This window comes from Natator depressus, chromosome 3 (genome assembly GCF_965152275.1).
Source record: "Natator depressus isolate rNatDep1 chromosome 3, rNatDep2.hap1, whole genome shotgun sequence".
In the NCBI taxonomy this organism is placed as follows: domain Eukaryota; kingdom Metazoa; phylum Chordata; order Testudines; family Cheloniidae; genus Natator; species Natator depressus.
Genome location: NC_134236.1, coordinates 86,542,070 through 86,559,997, shown reverse-complemented (window position 1 = coordinate 86,559,997; position 17,928 = coordinate 86,542,070). Strand labels below are relative to the sequence as shown.

Sequence of the window (17,928 nt, the reverse complement as noted above, 5' to 3'; positions counted from 1 at the left end):
TCTACTGGACTAGGAAGTGGTAGAAGGCAGTTTCCTTGGGACATGTAAGCTAGATTGGAGAAAGCACTAGAGAATATACTGTGGAGAAAATCCTGACTGGCAAGAAGACAAGCTGGATGATACCAGAAGCGCTTCTAATATCTATGCATTGTTGCCAACTCTTGCCATGTTTGATATTTTAATTAAAGTCCCAGCTGCTGAAGTTCTGTGACTACATGAGAATCTCAACTTTAATTTCTTACAACAAATGTTCCTAGACACGGTTGTGAAGAAGAGTCTGAAAATGTTACTTGAGTGTAACCTTCAAGACTCAAGAACCAGAACACAAATAAAAATAACCCGTTTTTAAATCACATGATTTGTAAGACAATCTCATGATTTTTGGTGGTCCAACTCACGTTCTTTGAGCAGTTGGCACTGACCATATACATTCTAGTGGTTTTTAAAAAAATCAGATACTTCTTTCATTCAGGAATATTATGTTTGAAAATCCTATTGGGTTTCCCCTGCAGTTACTGATCTGTACCGGTTAAACAGCAGCCTGACTTGTAAGGACAGAAACATTTCAAGGGACTTTTTAACTTCAAAGTAGTTTTCCTCTGTTACTGATTCACTCCCCCTCAGAGATTTTCAGACTGACGCTTTCCACTTCTGATTTGTGATTTGCATACAAGTTCTACTTCCTGCTGCAGAGCCTGTTCTGCAACTTACCTGAGAGAAAGAGAAAGGGGAGCATAAAGGGAGAAAAAAAAAACAGCGATCCACAGGAAAAGAGTGTGCAGGAGAAAGCCCAACAGTCGCTCTCTACCCTTGGTCAGTCCAGTGTGTGTCCCTGCTAGCCCTAAGGTAAGAGCTCTTAAAGATACTGCCGTTCCCTGTCACTGTTTGTTACTAACCACTGACCCACTTTGCCTCTTGTTTTTCTTTCTCTTCTTTCTGAGCTCTGACCTCCTTTTTATTTTGCCCATTTTAGCAAACAGTTTAGCAAACAGTGAGTTTGGCAAACAGCTCACTGTGCTTCAGCTGCTACGCTTTACAGATTTGGATCAGGACTGTCTGTGAGTAAACACTCTGGAAACAGATGACATACGCCATGTTTCTGTGTCGTCCTAACATCCTAAGCATTTGTATAGACATCTGAAAAATGCCAGCGGTGGGCCTGATCCTGGCTGGCTGGTGCACAGGGGTATCACTGGAAAGTAACTTGCACAAAGCTTTCACCTCTACCCCTCTGTGCCCCCCACACAGAGGTCAGCCAGTGATCCTGAATTCTTCTGAGTGGTGGCACAGCTGTGCTCCCCAGGAGCTTCTGGAGGAATTGTGGCACCGTTGGGACAGCGTGATTTTGCACTGCCTGCCACGCAGGCCCATGCCTCGCTGCCTACTCGGCCATAACAAGGGGTTGTTTCCCAGTAATCTAGGAACTGCTTAAAAGGGCACATCATTATGGAAAACAGTGAAGAAGTAGGATTATAGACCAAGATAAAACACTTCCAACCTGATGTTAATATCCGAACAGATTGCAAGTGATCTGATATTAATTTTTAAAAATCAGCTGTACAAATGATATGTTAACATCCCTTTCAGAATACTCAGTTTGGCAACTCTCACTAACGTTTGCTGGCTAGTGAGAACAGTAAATATGCCCCCATATACGGTGCCTTACAGCTGCAACTTGTTGCTTGGAATCACATGGTATTGCAAAATTAAGGTATCCTCTAAGGATTAAGGCCTGACCTACATTAAAAATTTATACCAGCATAATTATGTCAGGAAGGTGCTATGCCAACGTAGCTATGCTGGTATATGCACTAGTGTAAGACCCAATTATGCCAGCAAAACTATGCTTTGTAGTCTGTTTTGGTGTAGCCTATTTTGCTATTTGTGAGCTATACTGACAGTTATAAGCTTCATCTATACTAGGCAGGTTTGCTGGTCTAGCTAAACCAGCAAACCCTTCTTAGCAATAACAAGACCTTAGGTAGAGACTGTACCAACTCTTTGGTGCCATCTGCAAGGAAATAACAAAATGCTTCCTAGCTCCATAGGCTCAAAAAATGTCAATGGAGGAGGGGGGAAAGGTTGGTAAGACCTCTGTTCTTCCTCTCATTGTCTTGTATTTCCCCAAAGCCCTGTTTAGCATGCGACCTCGAGTTCATTTCACATTATCCACACCACTTCTTGGCTTTGGGAATTTGTTTAGTTTTTGCAAACTACTCTTGAAGATTGTTGTCTGGAATCAAAGAAAAGGAATTTCAGCTGGATAAGGCTGAACTGGGCACACTTAGTCATCACATCCTAAACAGCATGAGAGCCCAATGGCGTAAGGTCACAATCATGCCTTAGCCAATTCAAGCACTGTTGAGGGTCCTGTGGAGGGAATATCTTGTTTTTCAATTTACCCTACTGTGGGGATTGGGTACAAAGAGTGATTGAGGGTACTTTGATTATTGTGTTAGGGCTGGGTGCCAGAGATGAGGGGGGGAGTTCACCCTCACACACACACTTTTGAAACAGAGGGGGCTGTGCCCTCCCCCTGTTAGAGAACCTGAACTCGGCAGGGGGAGCCCAGGGGGCCCAGACGCCCACCCCCTGTCCCCTGACCAGAGCTGGGTGGTGTAACAGCAGAGCCCCTTCCCTGCGGGCATAACAGAGGAGCAACTGGGCCAAATTTGTGACCTGGTGCACAGGGTCACAACACCACTCCAGTGTGAGAGTCTGAGCTAGCAGGATTTGAACCGGAGGAGAGTTTATCTACCCAGGGTCTTCTATGGCATTATCTTATCTGAGTGACTCAGGCACCAGCAAAAGCAGCCTGGCACGAAGGGCTCTCACTCTCTTAGGACCCAAGGCACTGCTCCCCTGTTAGTTTCCGATGTGCCTCCGCTCTTCACACAGCACTGGTGAGCTCAAAGGAGCAGCTGTGATCAGGCTAAAGTCTGTATCAGGGTTGAACTGAAGGGCAGTGGTTCTGATGTTGGCTTATGGCAGCCAGAGTGCCCTTCAATATACTACTCTGCTCGGTGCATTGGAAGCTCTTTTGTGATTGCTTTGGAAGGCAGGCTGCATGCCTTGGAAGAAGGTGCTGGAGCTTGTGTAGGTGTTCACCCAGGGCTGGTGGCTCCTTCTGCAGGTACCCAGAGGGGGTGTTCATTCCTCATCAGGAAACATGTGGAGGGGGAAGCCTGAGACTAGATCCCTGGGGGAAAGTCTGCCCAGTGCTGTGCTGATGTCAATGTCTAACAGTTGGCCTCATGTTGACCCAGCGCACAGCGTTGCTGTCTCTCCAGCACCCATAGTATTAAGGAGATGTGGCAGGGTTTCCATAGTTACGTTTGAAACCAGCTTCCACTATCGAGCCCTATTTTGGCATCCTCATAACTTCGAGTTGGAAAATGGATTTGGCCTGGAAATTGCCATGTTTACTCTGCAGCAAAAGGAGACTGTTTCTGCAAAGTTTGAAGAAAATTCATCAAGATCCTGTGAAGTCACACGACATTATAATAGTGCCATGGTTTGAAAATTTGGACTTGGTATCTGTGTCTTCCTCTAGCTCTAAAGCAATGAGCCAGGCAGAATTCCAAGCCTTATGCTCAAGAAAGCACATGGCCAGCACCCTAGCTACTCCCCACGGAGATGCATGCCACCCTTAAGGGGCAGGGAGGAGTGGAGATTTGTGGCTGTGTTGGTCCCCCTGTACACCAGCCAGCATTGTGGGGTAGTGGTGTGTGCATGCCCCCTGTTCAATGGAAAGCTCCAGGAGGTATTCTGACTCTAAGCCAGAATGCCTTGGTGTTTTCCCTGGGGCAATGCACCCCCTACGCCTTCTGGGCTGTGCCTAAAGAGTACCAATCTAGCCCTGTGTTAGCTGAGAATGTACTCCGCTTAGAAGCATCTCATAAAAGCAAATCTTTTGCCACAGAAATAAAGAAAACACAATTATATTAAAATCAGTAATTCAGTGGTCAAAGTTATCATTATGTTTTGAGAAAATATACTTTTCATTATAGTTCATATGCATGTGTGTTTATTTTGTGGACAGTTCAGGATTTATGACATTAACTATTAATTTCCTTGTTTTCAAAAGCTTGCACTTTGTTACTGATGTGATATGCAAGCATGTTGTTATCATTTAGCAACATTAACTAGCATTTAAATAATGTGGTTGTTGTTTTAGAGTATACCCAGCAGTCACTAGAAGTACATGTTACTAAACCGGGAGCGGGCAAACTTTTTGGCCTGAGGGCCACATCGGGTTTCCAAAATTGTATAGATTGCTGGTTAGGGGAGGCTGTGCCTCCCCAAACAGCCAGGCGTGGCCCGGCCCCCAACCCCATCCGACCCCCCCCCATGCTTCTCCCCCCTGATGCCCTCCCCGGAACCCCTGCCCCATCCACCACCCCCTTCTCCCTGTCCTCTGACCGCCCCCAGACCTCCCGTCCCTGACTGCCCCCCATTGCCCCATCCAACCCTTTCTCCCTATCCCCTGACTGCCCCCGGAAACCCTGCCCCTGACTGCCCCCTGCCGCCCCATCCAACCCCCCCCTCCTTCCTGACTGCCCCCCCCGCGACCTGCCCCCATTCAACCCCCCTGTTTCCCGCCCTCTAACTGCCCTGAACTCTATCCACACCCCCGCCCCCTGACCACCCCCTCGAACTTCCCTGCTCTCTATCCAACCCCCCCTGCTCCCTGCCCCTTTACCACACTGCCTGGAGCACCGGTGGCTGGCAGCGCTACAGCCGTGCACTGCGCAGCACAGAGCACCGGGTCAGGCCATGGCTCTGCAGCTGCCCTGACCCAGGAGCTCACAGCCCCGGCGCCCAGAGCATTGCGCCCACGGTGCAGTGAGCTGAGGCTGCAGGGGAGGGGCCGGGGGCGAGCCCCCCTGGCGAGGAGCTCAGGGGCCGGGCAGGAGGGTCCCATGGGCTGGATGTGGCCTGCGGGCCGTAGTTTGCCCACCTCTGCACTAAACATATGGGAAAAATGTGCCAAGCACATAGCAGAGTCTCTGCCCTGAAAACCTTACTTTCCAAAGGCGTACCTTTATTAAGGGAGTCATGCTTCCTGTGAAGATGTATTGATTCTGTTTCCTTATATTATAATCTTGGTATCTGAGATAAGATTAGCTATTGCTGAATGCTGGCAAAATTTCGACGTGCACTGTAAATATTGCACTGCAATAATTTTGATCTACTGGTGAAGCTCCGACTTGATTAAGCTCCAGTAGGAAAACAAACTCCTTTTTTTAGCCCATGCAGTCGGTTGGGCATCCAGGAATCTGCTACCATGGAGTATAGTTCTGGGTCAAGATTTTCAAAAGTGCCCAGTGATTTTTGGGTACCCAATGGGAGACAGCTTAAAGGAACCTGATTTTCAGAAGGTGCTATGATGGATCTGTAAAGCAGGGGACTACAACTCCTGTTAGCCCCCTCCCCACTGTACATCCCATTTCTCCTAGCCAAGCTGGGCTTACATTTCCCATCACTCCTCCTGGCTGAACTACCCCTTCCCCTTCCTCTGGCCAGATAAGGGGAAAGACACTTGCACCATTGTTAGCACCAGTGTAGTTACCCTAGTGCTGGAAAATGAGTATGGTATTTTATACTGTAGGCAAGGCCTACCCATTCGAGTTAGACACATGTGCTACAGTTTTCCTTCCGTATACAATCCTTGTGTTGGTTGCAGAGAATATGTAAGAAAAGCAAAAAACTGAAAACATGTCAGCACTGAAAAAGAACACTGTTTCATAGAGTAGAACCTCAGAGTTACGAACACCAGAGTTACAAACTGACGGGTAAACCACACACCTCATTTGGAACTGGAAGTACGCAATCAGGCAGCAGCAGAGACCCCCCCCCCCCAGAAAAAAAAGGCAAATACAGCACAGTACTGTGTTAAACGTAAACTACGAACAAAAGGGGAGGGGTTAAAAAAGGATTTGACGAGGTAAGGAAACTGTTTCTGTGCTTGTTTCGTTTAAATTAAGATAGTTAAAAGCAGCATTTTTCTTTTGCGTAGTAATGTTTCAAAGCTGTATTAAGTCAATGTTCAGTTGTACACTTTTGAAAGAACAACCAAAGTATTTTGTTCAGAGTTACGAACATTTCAGAGTTACGAACAACCTCCATTCCCGAGGTGTTTGTAACTCTGAGGTTCTACCATATTATTTATTATTTTATACCATCCGAAGTATGCTAGGTGCTTCCCAGAAGACATACAAAAGAATCAGTCCCTCCCTCAAATAGTATATAAATCTACCTTTTAAACATGGCCCAATGGTCCTGTCTTCATTATGGAATGTACCCATTGGTGACAACAGGTATCAGCAATGAGTGCAGCTAAACATGGCTAGCACAGCCAAAAACAAACTGTTCAGCTTAGATTTCCTTTGACCCTGATCGTTTGGATCATAGGTCCCAAATGGCTGCCCTGTTTGCAGCACTGCTCCCTGCCGAAAAGGTTTGGGCCTGACTTCACTTAGTTTTGCTCTTCAACTCTCAAAGCCCCCTGAAAAAGAATGAGAGCACAACCACCTTCATTTGTTGCAGGTTCCTTTCTCTGCCTTGTCAGAAGTTTTGTCTAATCAAAACCAGGCAGTTGGAGGTATTCTGTGTGGATGTGAATCTTGACCTTCAAATTGGGAAATAGATGGAATGCTTTGTGGTTGATTATGAAATCCTTAAATTGTAAAGATGGGCCTGAAGCTAACCCCCAGCTACAAACTCTTGAATGTTAAGGGAGTTTAGCCCTGCTATTGAACTCTGCACCTCAGGCCTAGCTCTATTGACCTGGAAAAGTGAGTGTCTGATCCCCACCTTTCTTTCCACTTACTTTCTCCTCTGCAACCCGCACCAGAAACATCCAAAGCAAACTGTGTCCAGAACAAGCATATGATGTGGTCGTTGTATTGTGAACACTGCTGTCCAGGACTGTTTCAACAATACAGTCAGCACTCCCTTGGCTCCAGAGCTTTCAATTTATCTGGCAGGAGAAATGGAAGAATTTCTCTCAGTCTGGGAACTGTTGCAAGGAAGCTTGGAAGAGTTTGGTCACAAGAGCTTAAGCCACTGTCTATCAGCTCACTTAAAAGAGCAACTCTCCAAGGCTATTTACTAAATTAATACATGTTACAAAACTTTGAGTATGGGGAGAGGAAGGAACAAGAGGAGACAAGGGCTGTTAATGGGATTTTTTCCATTTATTTTTACTAAATTTGCTACTAGAATGTTAATTCCATTTACTAAAGGCCTCACTTTATGATTTGCAGGAGTCCACACAAGAATTCAAGCTGGTTGTCAGTAATCTCCTGTATAGCCATGGTAGAGTGACCATAGTTCCCTAAACTGAAAACGGGACACCGGGTAAGAGATGGTCAGTGCTCACAGGCTGGCCCAACCCCTGCTGTGTGGGTGTGGCCCGAGCCGCCTGGTGTCGCCTCTTGCCCAAGCCAATGTCCTGGACGTCATGACTTTTTTTGGCAAAACTGGACCTTTGTCCCATTTGCTTTTGCCTGAACATTCCTCCATAGCCCCCTCAAACAAAAGCAAATGGGACAAATGCCCAGTTTTGCCAAAAACAGTCGTGACATCCTATACAGAGCTTAAAAAGGAGGACTATCCCAGCCAAAACGGGACATATGGGCACCCTAAGTCATGGGGGAATACTAAATTCTTGGAGCTTTCTGGCAATAAGAAAATACCACCTAAAATAGTTCTATATATTTGAGGATGGGATTGGGCCATAAACTACATTCTCCAGTTGTCTCAGTGCTAGAAGAGGAATCAGATCATGGTTTGCTGAGAGCGTTTTGATATACTGAAGGACTCCTTTATCCCAGTTCTTGACAACAGGGGCCCAAGTAAGTTATTTGTCTGTCTTGTGCTCTACTTTTAGCATAAGTTAAATAGAAAAATGTCGAGAAGAATTGGAAGAAACTCTACAGCATGAGGCCCTGTATAACAACAGGATCAAGGTCTCAGTTTTACATCTCTTCCAAAAGCTGGGACCTCGAGTGGAATAGTAACGTCATACTGAAGCATTGGTTCAGTATAGACTTGGGAGGAAGAATGTTACTTACTGAATCATCAACATTGCCAACCACATGTGGGTTTTCTTTTGGAAATTTCCACCAAAATATGGACTGAGCCTGCTGCCAGCATCACCCCAAAGGTGGATAGGTTCCCTGGCATGCAGTGATCCCTTGGGTAGCCTCTTGCACAGGGCTTCTGCAATTTAAAGCGGCTTTCTCCCACCAAAACCACTGAGAGAGGATGACAGAAAATGTAGGGCTGGAAGGGACCTCGAGAGATCATCTAGTCCAGCCCCTTGCGCTAAGACAGGACCAAGTATACCTAGACCCTCCCTGACAGGTGTTTGTCTAACCAGTTCTTAAAAGCCTCCTATGAAAGGGATTCCACAACCTCCCTAAGTAACTTGTGCCAGTGCGAACTATCCTTAGAGTTAGAAATAATGATACCCAGTGGCATGTAAACCAAGCCCTAAAGAAAATCTGCATTCTCAGTGCCCAAGAAATGGCCCAGAGAAGGTGGATCACTTGGTCCCATAGTTCTTTCTCTCTGTTTGAGAATTGTGAAACTAGTGCAGCCTGAACCATTAGTCCAAGGGTGAGCATGTCAGGCAACAGCTTCTCTCTTGGTATCTTTGGCCGAAGTGAGATTGCGCTCTCCCGTCAATGGGGAGTCTTCACCAAGCTGCAGCTTTGCCAGGTCTCCTTTCAAGGAAGATCATGCAAGCAAGGGAGGACTGGACAGAGATTTTACGCTAAAGAAATGCCAGCTTATTAAGACTATTAAGTAGAATGATCAGAAGAGCCAGAAAACTGTTTTCTTTATTTTTATCTTATGTTTCACAGGAAGACAAGAGGAAAAACTCTGTCTGCAACCTCCAAGGGAGGTAGAAAGCTTTCGTTCTCGTTTGGGTGATAGCCACGCTGTGGGGTTTGGTTTTTGGTTTGGTTTGTTGTTTGAAACATTCACATCTTCTGGGTATCTGAAATGTCTCAAAGATCATGTAAATCTAATAGCAGGCAGGTGAGGCCTTGGACCGAAACAATTTTTCCTTATTTGTTCCAAGTTTACTGTAAGGCATAATTAGCATTAATTTTGGAGAAGGAACTGTTATTGACATTTTAACCAATAGATGTTGTGCAGCCTGTTCACCAACCAAGATCTTTTAAAAAATATACTTTACAGTGGACTTTTGTGTTGGTTTGGCATTCCGAGAGCAGATAATATTTGACTACATGGTTATTCATCTCTTGAACCTATATCGTGTTTATGGAAAGGGCATATCTCTTTTCTGTCATTCTTGTGGACTATAAGATAAAAACAAAGAAAACTATGTAATAAGCTGGGACAGGTCTGATTCCAGAATCCTCATCCTTTCCTAAGGTTTGGGTTTTTAGTCTAAAGTTTTAATTTCTCAAACATTGCATACAATGGGTTTAATTCACCCCCTCTGACACGGGGTAGCCAAAACTGCACCCCTATACACCACCCAGAATCACAGAACCTGAGGGATTAAAATTCTAGGCACACAGACAGTATGGTGATGAGTGTGGTTTAAAAACAGACACACCAATAGGAAAGGAGAAAGTGTTTCCGTTGTCATGTCCACAGAGGATAAGACAAGAGGCAACTGGTTTAGTATGCAGCAAGGGGTATTTACGTTGGATGTAACTTCGTTTATTACTAAGGTGTTTCAAATAGTCCCTTGAGATTTTATATTACCCCCTGCTGCTTGAATGCTCACACTGAAAATGACCTATATATCTAGGAGCAAGAGGACTCTCAGTTGCATCATTCAAAGCCAGTGGGCTTTGAATCAGATGCTTGATTCTTCCCAACAGGTCATTTCCTCACTTGGCCGGCAATGTTATCAGTGTTGGTGTTAGGCTGACAGCTGTTGAAGACAGAATTTCCAACTGGAGTGCTTTTCTGGTGTTTTGATACGCTCGCTTCAGTGACCATCAAAGAGACAACAGACAGATTCAGCCGATGAATTTGTTTCTGTAATTTGCCATGTTCAGATGTTTGATAGTTGCACATAATAATGATGCTAAGTTAGTATGACTTACGAAGTCAATGAAGTCATGCCTGTTTACACCACAGATGAATGTGCCCATTATCTTTACGATCCAAGATGGATACCAAGGGAAACATCTTATGAAAGAGCAGATGCTAGTCAATGGTGGGAGGAGAGTTTGCAATGTGAATAAAGTCTAGAGATGTCCCTTATGGCCCCTTAATCGGCTTTCACCCATGTGTGAAGTATGCCATTACACTGGTCGTTTCTTCACTTGGGGGTTGGTCCAAAGTTGCCCATAAATCATACACATCCCAACTAATTCCCCAGTCACGAAGCAAGTATGCGCAAGCACGCCATGGCCGGGGACCCTTGTTGCCATATTTACAAAGGTATTTAGGTGCCTAAATATGCATACAAGTGATTCTTTCAATGGGAGTTAACACCTAGCCTACTTAGGCACTTTTGTAAATATCACTAGGCACCTATCTGCAGCATTAGGTGCCTGAATACCTTTGTTAAACCTGGCCTTAACCCATATTCCCAGAAGAGTCATCTGATCGCAGTACAAGAATGATGGGGGCAGTGATATAAGCAGGTGGTTCTCAGCCAGGAATACATGTACCCCTGGGGGTACATAGAGGTCTTCCAGGGGGTGCATCAATTCATCTAGATATTTGCCTAGTTTTACAACAGGCTACATAAAAAGCACTAGCAAAGTCAGTACAAACTAAAATTTCATATAGACAATGACTTGTTTATACTGCTCTATATACTATACACTGAAATGTACACACAATATTTATAGTCCAATTGATTTATTTTATAAATATATGCTAAAAATACAGTAAGCAATTTTTCAGTAATAGAGTGTGGTGTATTTTTGTCAGATTTTTGTAAGCAAGTCATTTTTAAGTGAGATGAAACCTGGGGGTATGCAAGACAAATCAGATTCCTGAAAGGGGCACAGTAGTCTGGAAAGGTTGAGAACCACTGATATAACCAACCTTTCCAAGCAACTATCACTTCATCGCTATTGCAAAGAACAGAGTAAAGCAAGTCCCCATCTTAATCCTGTGCCAACTATGAGAACTCTGTTTTCCCTTTAGAGTCACACGCATTATTACCGTCACAGGACACTGACTCAGCTAAAAGTAGCAATCATATGTCTATGGCTTAAGGGAAAAGGGATACAAACCACAGGAAAAACTGTATGATGTTGGTGAGCTTACTGTCAGGATTTCAGGCATGGATGCCTGCAATAAAAAGGAATCTAGTTGGCACTGTACTTTGTTCTCTGGCCTGTGTCTGGGTATCTGACAAAGCAGCTACATGTGCTGTGTGTTAGTGCTGCCCAATAACTGCTCTGAGGGCTTGTCTACATTGGGAAATTTACCAGCATAGTTATACCGGTTTAATTATAAACTATATATGTAACTATAGTGGTAAGTTACCCTGTGTAGAAAAAAATGAAGTTACACATTGGAGAAACCCTTTCTCTAGACATACAGCCCAGGAGCTGTGGAGAATAATTTTGCCAGGCCACATCTCCTTTTCAGAGAACCACAACCTGAAACGTCACTGTGCCAGAGGTGGTTTTCTTGTGCCACATCACCAGCTCTATGCTGCTTCAGGATCACAGTTACAGAGAATTGATCAACATGTGGGGTACAAATAGGGTTTGGCCTATGTAATACAGTAGTATTACACACTGGCCACAAAGCACTCAAGGATCTGTCCTAAAATCTCCATTTTTTGGTCTTCCTTGTGGCTATGCCTTGTGAAGATTTTGGTGATTTTTATCACATTGGCTCCTACAGCCTTAATAAGCTATACATACTCTCTGACATGGTTGGGTTTGAAGATGTGAAAGTTAAAAAAGATTAAATCTGCCAGAACTCTTGCTACATGTACATCCCTTTTGCAATGATTTTCCTCTGAGGAAAGTCAAATTGGATTTGCTTCAGTTTTTATATTGTATTATTTCCTTTATGCTACTGCAAAAGAACAAGACTTGTGGGAACATTGTAGAGCAGATGAACTGGATTGGCAGTTGCTCTTCCCCAGTTTGACCAAGAATTAACTATAAAGAGCATGTTTTTACTTTTTCAAACTAAAGGGACACATTTTTGGAGAAAGAGCTACTGAAACCAGAATGGTGTTGAGACATTTCTCAGTTAGACACAGAACATGATATTTCTCAATGATCTTGCTTGACTGTTTTGAATTCTTTGTTCATTGGAACATACTCTTTATGTACAGCTTTCTCTTTAAACTACTTGTTACTGAATATTGTAACTGAAGTAAATTTCTTCTTGGTTTACTGGAAGCTCTTTAATACTCTATGCTTGTGATTATTAAGGCTTTTAAGCCAAATTCTGTTGGTGGTGGATGTTGCCGTTTGCTTTGCTATGAGTTCTTGTCCCAGTCATCTTTATTGATTGTCCTAGTTTGGTTTCTGGCTTCTTCCTATAGGACAGAAGTAAAACTGTAAAGGGGGTGGTGCATATTTCCTCATCCTATCTGTTAGAAGCCCTGAGGGTGCCAGAACTGTCTATAGAATTTGCCCATAACAGCCTATTATCTATTAGGTTGTTGGCTGTTGCAGCCTTTTATAAGGTGTTTGCTTACATAGCTTCATTTGACTTCTTATTTACATTATAATTTCAAAGAAAGCCCCTTGAGGCCCACTCTGAAATATTAGAGGCCAATTGAGAGTGGTCATGCTATCCAAGAATCAGTACTCTTGTCAGATAACTTTAGGTTGAGCATAGAAAGAATGTTTTGTGTAGTTGAACAGTGGGGCACATAGTTCTAACGCTCCAAAGTTGGTATAGTAATGCTGCATGCTTTGGGCCTGGCTGCTACTGTAATGACAATGCTATATTAAAACATTATGAAAGTAGTTTGGCTGGAACTGTTTTACTGGCAACACCATAAAAACAAGCTGATGACTTTACAATTTGGATCCCTATTGAATGCTGGCAGGGCATCTGAAATTCCATATGACCTGTACCATTCAATCAAGGTTATTACATCATCAGAAAATGGGAACCTAAAGAACAACAAAAATTTCCAAATGTCTGTAAACTCCCTGTAACCTGAGTTAACAGTAACCATGTAATAACCAAATGGATGAACTGCTTTGGCTGAAATAAGAGCCAGCAATTGGAGACTGGCTTTAGTCATTAAGTTTAACTCAGGACTCAGAGTTCTTTCATTTGGCTGAGGAGAGTGTAGAGCATGGGCAGCAAGGTGGGGCTCATTATCAGGTCTGGATCCACAACTTGCAGTTGGTCCCATCTCTGGAACAGGCTGAACCAAATCCCCATATCAGAATAACCTAAACTTTCTGTCTGGAAATAACACAAGACAGGCTGTCCTTCCAGACTTAGCAGGATCGAACACAAAGTACCAGAAGCGCCCTTAAATTTCTCTGTTTTCTGAAATGTGATTCTCAGAACTTTAATCATGTAAATCATGGTAAATCTTTGATACATAGTCATTATTTCTAGATTTTTAACTGTATGAAACTGCACTGTTTCAATAGGGATAATTTTTCTTGTTTTCCAGTTTGTTGGAAAATCCTGGCACCAAATTAAGAAACTTGATTCATATTTCCACAGTCTTCACAAAAACTCGAAATGGCCTCCATTGCAGGTTAGTCAAAGGCTATTGCTCAATGCATTTGTTTCTTCATCAAAAGTCAACCCAGCAGAGATATTCCTATTGTTGATCTGTCTTTAAAAACACATCACTGCTCTGTCATATTCTGTCTTTAAAGTTTCACTCTGTGGTCTTGAATCATAACATTGAAGATATAAGTTTATCTTCATAGTAACTCCAGGAATTAACCGTGAGCAGATAGTTTTATATTGTTTGTTCTTCCCTTTTCAGGCACTGTGATGAGTCGAAGCATACCAGTTGAAGTTGATGAATCTGCATTCTGGTCCCCATTTCCAGAACATTCACTAGAAGAGGCTTTGAAACCTTCTATTGAAAATACGGAGAATTTGGTACCTTTAGGACCATATCCAACTCAAATGTCTCAAAATTCCTTGGCTGATCAGTCACATTTACGTAAATCCTCAGAGCTTGCAAACCATCATCAGCCTGTACCACACAACATAGCAAGGGAGGATTATGACAGTAGTCTTTGGGTAAGATATCAGGATTCTGGAAAAGATGTGCCTTCCACTGAATCAGAGGCTGGGATGCTCCCACCTCAGTCTCATCTTTTAGCTATGGAGAAAACAAATAAGCTATTGAGATCTCAGCTTTCAATTGATTCTCCTTATACTGGACATGACTCTAGTAAATCAAACAAAAGTTTTTCTGATGTTTCACAGAATGCATTTGATGACAAAAGCCAAGAGAATTTACAGTCACATCAGCCATCAAACAACAGAGCACCATTCGACCTGCCAACTGTAGACACTGGATATGATTCTCAGCTTTGCGATGTCATGGGCATCAGGCAGTTAGAACCTCCGTTACCACTTACATCTGTGTTTAACCCCCAGGACCTTCCAGGACCATTAATATCCAGAGAGTTTCTCAGAATTGAACCTCAGCAGTATCCTGTATACCAACAAATGCTACACCGTAATTTTTCTCCACAAGCTCACTGGAACCTCAGATACCATTGTCCAGTTGATCCACACCACCCAAATCCATGTAAGTTAATGTTATTGACCAGCATTTAATATGCTTTTCTATGGTATCACCCTCTTAGCTCCAAAGTATGTTTTAATAAGTTGTGATTCCTACTGTACTTCCTTCACAGGATGCATCTAGTGTTTTCTAACACCTATTACTAACCCCTTTATCTTCCTAAATGTTAGCATGATGTCAGTGAATTTGCTAAGGCAGAACCTTCAATTCAGATAAATCAGTTCTAGGCCTCAAAGTTCACTCATCAGAACACAGTTGGTACTATTGCAGAAAAGCTATTCTTTCCCTGTCATGCATTTTGTGTTCCAACTTCCTTGCTGTTGTTTTATGTTCTGGTCATTTCTCTTCTCCTTGCATCACTTAATTTCCTAGAGAAGAAGAGCTAAATTCATAATATCCCCTTGCTTCTTCCCTCCCTCCCTACCTCCTCCACACACACACATTGTGTGCAGCTGTACACTAACAGAATGGGTACAGTTTGTTTTAAAATGCGAACAAGGGGAGGATCCCCACAGAGAAATCAAAGCAATATTTCAGTCATATCCGAAAGACAAACAGCAAATGGCTGGAATGGATTTGGTCAGGACCAAGAAGCTGGGAACTGTGGTCCACCCTGTTACATGCACAGTGCAGCATAAATCACCTCCTGACAGCTTTCTAAATTTCAAATGATTATTAGGCAATCACAGCCCACAATAAGGCTTTGCACTTACTGCATTCTATTATGTATTTTCTAGGCAATAACAATATAGTGTATTGTGTTCACAGGCTGTAATCTAGCCCTGAGCACCTGCTATCTTCCATTCATGAAAGAACCGTAAAACTGCTTTTGATGTCAAAGAAATCCTCTCAGCAAAGCTATTTGCCCAAGGACTGTTACTTTACATATTCATTATATGACGCACTTGATGTCAGAAACCATGGATATGTGATTCCACTGTGTTTCTGATAAGTAATTTTTCTTCTTTGGGTGGTGGTCCCTATGTGTATTGCACACATGGGATATGCATGCACACAAGTCCAGAATTTTTTGCAGCCATTGTCGCTGTGTGACTTTAGTTGGAAGTTTTGGTTTCCTCAGTTCCTTTTTTACTGTATCATTGCTGTAAGATATCTTCTATAGTTAGTTTTAATAGTTGTAGTAGTTCTTATAGTGTAGTTAGATAGTGTTTTTCCCCACTTTCTTCCCCTTCACCTCCGCCCCCCGCCCCCGGACTTCTCCCTCCGAGAAGTCTGGGGTTATGCCCTGGGTCCTGGAGCTCAAAGAGTGTGTTTCCTGCCCTCATTCCTTTTCAGCAAGCAACAAACATCAGCATTACCTCTACTGCCTGGGGGAGGCTCATATTTCTGCCATACATGTGCTGCTCTTTTCCCCCAGAACTTGTGAGGACCTGGACCTGAGACTCAAAAAGCATTTTTCACAAAGAAGGCAATGAAGCCCTAATCAGATCCAATCCAGGGGCCCTTCCCCCCCCCCAAACAGTCTTACCAAGAGGGCAGCACCCCTCTGAGTATGAGCTCAGGAACAGAGGCTAAGCCTGGTAAGCCTAAGGAGAAGGGCTCAGAGGAGAGCAAATGGCACTCCCACAGACATAAGGATAAGTGATCTTAATCTAAAACTGTCCCAAAGAGAAAAGAACCCTTCCTGACCCCAACAAAGTGAGGAGAGCCAGTGCACGTAGGTGCTAAGGACTTAGGCCTGAATAAATCTTTTTGACAGGAGAAGGAGGTACACAAAGGTACAGATCCAACAGTTCCAACGTCTGCTCTGACGGTGGAGGGTCAGGATAAAGAGTTCCTGGTGCTCCCATCCACTTCTAGAGCTGATGCAGTACCTGTAGCAACATGACCCGGAGGGAGCCAACCATCACAGTAACCAGGGAGACTCTGGTTCCAGTGGCTCCGCCAATCTCCCCAGAGAACATCTTTGCTCTTCCCTATCCACATTCACCCCTTCCTTTGGGACCATCTCTATTCCAGGACACCAGAGGAAGATAATTCTGATGAGGCAGAGTTGTTCTCCCATCCCACCTTGAGGCACGACCATCGGTAATGTCGGTTCCACTGGAGATAAGAGATCCAGCTTTCTCTTCTGATGATTCTGAGGCCCCGCAGGAGTCTCTGCTGCCTCACACAGAGGTGACACGAGACAAGAGTCCCAGATGATTGGGGTTCTGGTGTATCCTATGCCATGGGGTCCTCTTCTGCCAGTTGATCCCTCCTACTGTCATATTGGAGACGGCGAAAATCCTACCCTAATACCAAGAATCAGCGCAGGAGTCCTATTTACCATTGCCCAGACACTTGCAACTGGTCCTGTCAGAATATCTGAAAGGGGAAGATGAGACAGATCCACTGGTTCCAAGAGTTCTGGGAGCAGGCTTGTCATCTTACTGGAGAGGGGGTTACTCCATCTTCTCCAGACAACTTTAAACAATACCACGAGCTCACGCACAGGGTGGGTCCTGAGCTACAGATTCAGCTGGAGGAAGTCCAGGAGCCTCAGCTCAGTTTACTCAACATTCTGCAGCCAGTCAAGTTGTCCTCTCCATCAACAAGGTCATCCAAGGTAAAAGTAGTTTGACACACTCCTGTTTCTTGTGCTCCCTCCCCTAAGAGGGCTAAGAAGTATTACCTTGTTCCACCCAAAGAGGGAGAGTTTTTGTCCTCTGACCTACCACTTAACTCTGTGGTGGTGCAGGTTCCTATAGAGCAGTCCAAACAACAGCACCCAAAGGCTACTCCCTCTGATAATGGCCATTGTTATGAGGAGAGACTTGTGGTTACAATCCCCAGATTTCCCTAGAGAGCTGCAGAGTACCATCCCAGATCTGTCCTCAGGAGCCATCACACAAGAGACAGAAGGTCTATAGACCCAAGAACCCAGCCTCTGCAACATCCACTGCCACATCATACTCTAACCACCAAGCGAAGAGCTTCTTTTGATGGGACTGTTGAGACCCAAGTCCCTTTTTTGACACCACTTCATTCCCCTCCTCTGGTATTTGGAGGCCACCTTTACCCAACTTGCCAAAAACTGGAGAGCCCTAACCTCAGACAAATTGGTATTAGAAACTATTTGTGGTGGCTATCTAATCGAGTTTCTGGTACCTCATACATACAAACCCCCTTCCCAGTTCCTGTTCAGGGAGCACTTTCATGAGAATATTCTATTCTAGAACTCCCTTCTCTTCAAGGGAGCCATAGAA

The 17,928-nt window shown here is 44.0% G+C and overlaps 1 protein-coding gene across 4 annotated transcripts in view; it reads left to right on the top strand.

The window, feature by feature from the left end:
• Nucleotides 1-727: 727 nt before the first annotated feature.
• Nucleotides 728-17,928, top strand: part of TRAF3IP2 (TRAF3 interacting protein 2) — a 47,788-nt gene continuing 30,587 nt past the window's right edge. The window contains exons 1-4 of one of the 4 annotated variants that reach the window (XM_074948254.1): nucleotides 728-846; nucleotides 13,619-13,705; nucleotides 13,943-14,205; nucleotides 14,569-14,722. In XM_074948254.1, coding sequence (XP_074804355.1) covers nucleotides 13,690-13,705; nucleotides 13,943-14,205; nucleotides 14,569-14,722 — 433 coding nt within the window. In that variant the 5' untranslated portion in view covers nucleotides 728-846; nucleotides 13,619-13,689. Of the gene's footprint in view, nucleotides 847-13,618; nucleotides 13,706-13,942; nucleotides 14,723-17,928 lie in introns of all 4 variants that reach the window. The other 3 variants (XM_074948253.1, XM_074948250.1, XM_074948252.1) reach the window with 3 other exon arrangements.